This window comes from Dendroctonus ponderosae, unplaced genomic scaffold (assembly GCF_020466585.1).
Source record: "Dendroctonus ponderosae isolate FM_Combo_2020 unplaced genomic scaffold, Dpon_F_20191213v2 Dpon_F_20191213_1, whole genome shotgun sequence".
NCBI classification, from domain to species: Eukaryota; Metazoa; Arthropoda; class Insecta; order Coleoptera; family Curculionidae; genus Dendroctonus; species Dendroctonus ponderosae.
This window is the reverse complement of record NW_026017110.1, coordinates 35,419,303-35,423,315: the sequence shown is the minus strand read 5'-3', so window position 1 is coordinate 35,423,315 and position 4,013 is coordinate 35,419,303. Positions and strand designations below refer to the sequence as shown.

Sequence of the window (4,013 nt, the reverse complement as noted above, 5' to 3'; positions counted from 1 at the left end):
AAAAGGCACAGCGGCAATGATGTTTTTTGTCATTAACAGATAGTTACAGGTGGATAGCCCCCGTCAATAATAACAATAATTTGTCAAACTGTGACATACTTTGAATTTCCTTTCACGAATTTGCTGATATGCAATTAGTTCAGGGGAAATGCTACAGTAACATAGCAGAAGCTGAAAGAACTCACGCCAACAAAGGGCGAGGAAAGTGGTACAGGAAGTATTGGACATAATCGAATCAGGGCCTTCCAGGGGCACTCAGCGCACAATAACTGACACTTTCCGAAATTTACGTTAAATTCTCTTAGAAATCGACTGAAAGTATTTTCATCCTATCTCAACCCTACTAAGACGGCAATCAATGAGTTTTGTTAATTTATTGTTGCAGTTTTACCCTTTGGTGGAAAATGTCGGAACTTGAAAATAATTAGCGGAGTTTTTTCTTGGTGGCTTGTATAATAATTTTTTTCTGCAATATGCGGTGCTCATGGGATACATAATAACACATGCCAATTATGCCTTCGATATTATTTTGTTTTCAATGATTACAGATGAAATGTAATTAAAGTTTCATGCTTAAAAAACCGAAATTGTACCAAATTTTAATTTTTTGAAGAATAAATCATTCCACTACAGGGGGGAAATTTCTTGCGTTTTGTTCCGTAATTTTGCCTTACTTCTAATAGAAACAATGTCATTGATATTTTAATATAGACACATTCTTATATCTTTCAGGTGCAGTTACCATGTCCAATAGGAATAGATCTCGGTACAACATTTTCGGCAGTCGCCATATATCGCGGCGAAAAATCTGAAATGATTCCGAATGCTTTTGGAGACAAATTAACACCATCATGCGTATTTTATAATCCCAATATTTCGGAGATATTGGTGGGAAAAATTGCCGAAGAACGTGGACTCACCAATCCCGAGAACTTTATTTTCGGTATGGTTTGTAAAAACTAATATTGCATTATTGGCAAGCCATTGCAGATTTTTAACGTAGTAAAATGACGTGCACAAACGCACTGATTGATAATTTAAAACACGGTTATATTCCAGATATAAAACGGTTTATTGGAAGGAGGTACGATGATGTGTACGTACAAAAACTGAAGAATTCCGAAGAATATCCGTTTAAGATAGTTGAGGGAAATAATGGTCAAACTGAAATTAAACTACGATGTGGCAAAGAAATCGTGAAAAAATCCCCAGAGGAAATTTGTTCTGAAATACTGAAGAATATGAAAGAATCTGCTTCAGAATATTTAGGAACGACGGTTACAGAAGCAGTTATTTCAGTTCCTGCCTATTTCAGTAATGCACAAAAGAAGGCTACAAAAGCTGCAGCTAAACTAGCTGGTTTAAAGGTACTTAAATTGATTACTGAACCCGTAGCAGCTGCCATTCACTATGCTCAAGATAAACTCGATACCGATTCAACTCTCCTGGTATTTGATTTAGGAGGAGGAACTCTGGACGTATCAATTATTAAAGTCAATGGCCATTCGTTTGCCGTTCAAAGTGTAGAAGGTGACTCATTTTTAGGTGGAAGAGATTTCGACGAAATGTTGGTCAATTACTTTAAGCCAACAATTAAAGAAAAATTAAAGAACAAATCAAACATAGTGAATGAAAGATTACTGCGACGAATTCAGCGTAATTGTGAAAAGCTGAAAAAGTTACTTTCGGTAGCACGAGATCATTCTTTTGATTTGTACTACTCAGAAGACGATTCGATTAAATTGGAATTGAGCCAGACACAATTTAATCAACTGATTGATAATTCAGTTGAGCGATCTGCAGAAATTATCAGAAAGTGCCTTGCGGACGCTGAATTAACCACAGGAAGTATCACCGATGTAATACTAGTTGGAGGTTCCACTCGTATACCAAGAATTCGAGAAAAATTAACATCGATGTTCGGCTCCAACAAAATACGTACCAACCTGAATCCTGATGAGGCTGTTGCTCTTGGTGCAAGTATTCAAGCAGGAGTATTTGGAAATAGATATAAAGAACTGGAGAAATATCAAGTGAAGGAAGCTACTCCTTTATCTTTGGGATTAGAAGTTAGTGGAAATTTAATGAAAATTTTGATAGAGAAGAATTCGTCGCTTCCTAAAAAATCAAACCCGAATCGTTACCGCACTATGACAAATAATCAAACATCTGCAGTTTTTCCAATTTACGAAGGAGAGAGAAAAAACTGCAAATATAATAATCTACTGGGAGAGTTTACCATAGATGACTTGCCTCTTGGTCAAGCTGGCGAGATCAGTTTTGAAGTAGTGTTTCATTTAGACGAAAACGGCATATTGGAAGTATCCGCTCAAGAAACCTCGACATGCAAACATAATAAGCTAACAGTTACACTAGGAGAATTTCAACTTGGTGTGCGCAAAATAGAAAGAACAATCGCCCACGCAAAACAACATAAGAAGGATGATGAGATGTTTGAATCATTTACGATTTATTTTTGTAAAGTAAGAGAAATTTGCGAACGTATAATTTATAATTTGGAGAAAATTAATTCTAACACTGATCGGTGTATTGTAGAATCAGAGTGTACGAAATTTTGGAAAACCATAGAAGCACTCCAATATACAGAAATATTACGGTTGAAATATGCCTACAGCTCCTTTAAAATGAAAGTATCCCCGTTGACTGCTGGTGTCATAGACGTGAATTTTATCGCTTAACGGTAGAGCATCTACACCTTGGGTACTGGGTTGTCATATAATAAAAATATTAAAGATTTATGTTCCAAAAAAATGGTTCTAATAAATTGTTTCCGTTCCACTAATGATATTGTCGCATATTGTTCGTAATACTATTTTATGTTAATGTTATCTGAAACCTTAGTAATACCTTAAATATTTCACCAAACATATTGATACAACATGGCATAAAATGTATATTTAGGGCAGGGAAATAAACGCAGTAAGGGAACTACAGCTGAAAAAACCGGAATAGGCATGAAAGTGGCCACATCGTTATCTTAACCAATACAAAACCCTTAACAATAACGCATATGCAGTGGCGATAATTAGCTCAATATTTTAAACTAAGTTACAATATCCAGTATTATATTAGTTTAAGATAGATTTAAACCCTCCCTATCTATGGGTTACGTAAAAATTGAGGTCGATTTAATTTTCGTAATAAATATTACTTTAAATGTAACTCTACTTTATGGATCATTTACTTACTGTTTAACTCTTGAAGATCGTATCAGTGGTTAAAACTTGATTGTGACTCTGTGACATTTTTTTCATTTGTTTATTTGACTCAGATTGTCCCTCGATAGACCAGAATTTAGAACAATCAAAACAATTAGGTCTTCGGTAATGGCCCGTGGTCTAATAAAATGGAGAAGTCTTTTTTTCTCTATCACCCTTTATACATGGTGTTCCGTAAATATGTTAAAATAGTTTAACAGCATGTTCTTCAAGTCATTTTAGAAGGGGGTTTTCCTGAGAATTTTTTGAATTTGAGGTTTCATTGTTAAGATATTTGATTTTCAAAATGGCGAAAAATATTAGTTTTTTTTGTGTTTCGTTAAAACGGTTAAACGTGTAAACTTCAATTTTGGTATACATGATAATCTGATCGAGTGCCATTCTATGGTAGTGTTCTGTGGTTCTGTTTACTTTTATACAGGGTAGAAATGTGGAACCCCTACTTTTGTTTTGATCAGAACTTTTTTGTATGCACTTAAACTTTTATCAGCACGATATTTACCTACTTTTTTATCTCTTGTTGTTTTTTCCTAAGTCCACTAGTTTGCCCACAAGAAAATAAAATAGTTTTATTTGCCGTTCTCAAAATGTGTAAGTACGTAACTAAGGGATTTTTATTTAATAACGTTTGAATATAAAAAGTGCCATAAACAAAGGAGGCTGTGTCTATGACAGTTAAATATCGTTTAGTTTTTATTGTCAAAAATTTTACAGCGGCTGCTGACAGTTTTCAAGTTAAGTAAGTTTAGTTAAATTTATTAAAACTTAATTGTA

General features: G+C 34.4%; 1 protein-coding gene across 2 annotated transcripts in view; it reads left to right on the top strand.

Annotated features, from left to right (window-relative positions):
• Positions 1–3,183, top strand: part of LOC109533106 (heat shock 70 kDa protein) — a 7,452-nt gene extending 4,269 nt beyond the window's left edge. For both annotated transcript variants that reach the window (XM_019898335.2, XM_019898336.2), the window contains exons 3-4: positions 733–943; positions 1,060–3,183. In XM_019898335.2, the coding sequence (XP_019753894.2) occupies positions 733–943; positions 1,060–2,699 (1,851 nt within the window). In that variant the 3' untranslated portion in view covers positions 2,700–3,183. The remainder of the gene's footprint in view (positions 1–732; positions 944–1,059) is intronic.
• The last annotated feature ends 830 nt before the right edge of the window (positions 3,184–4,013 follow it).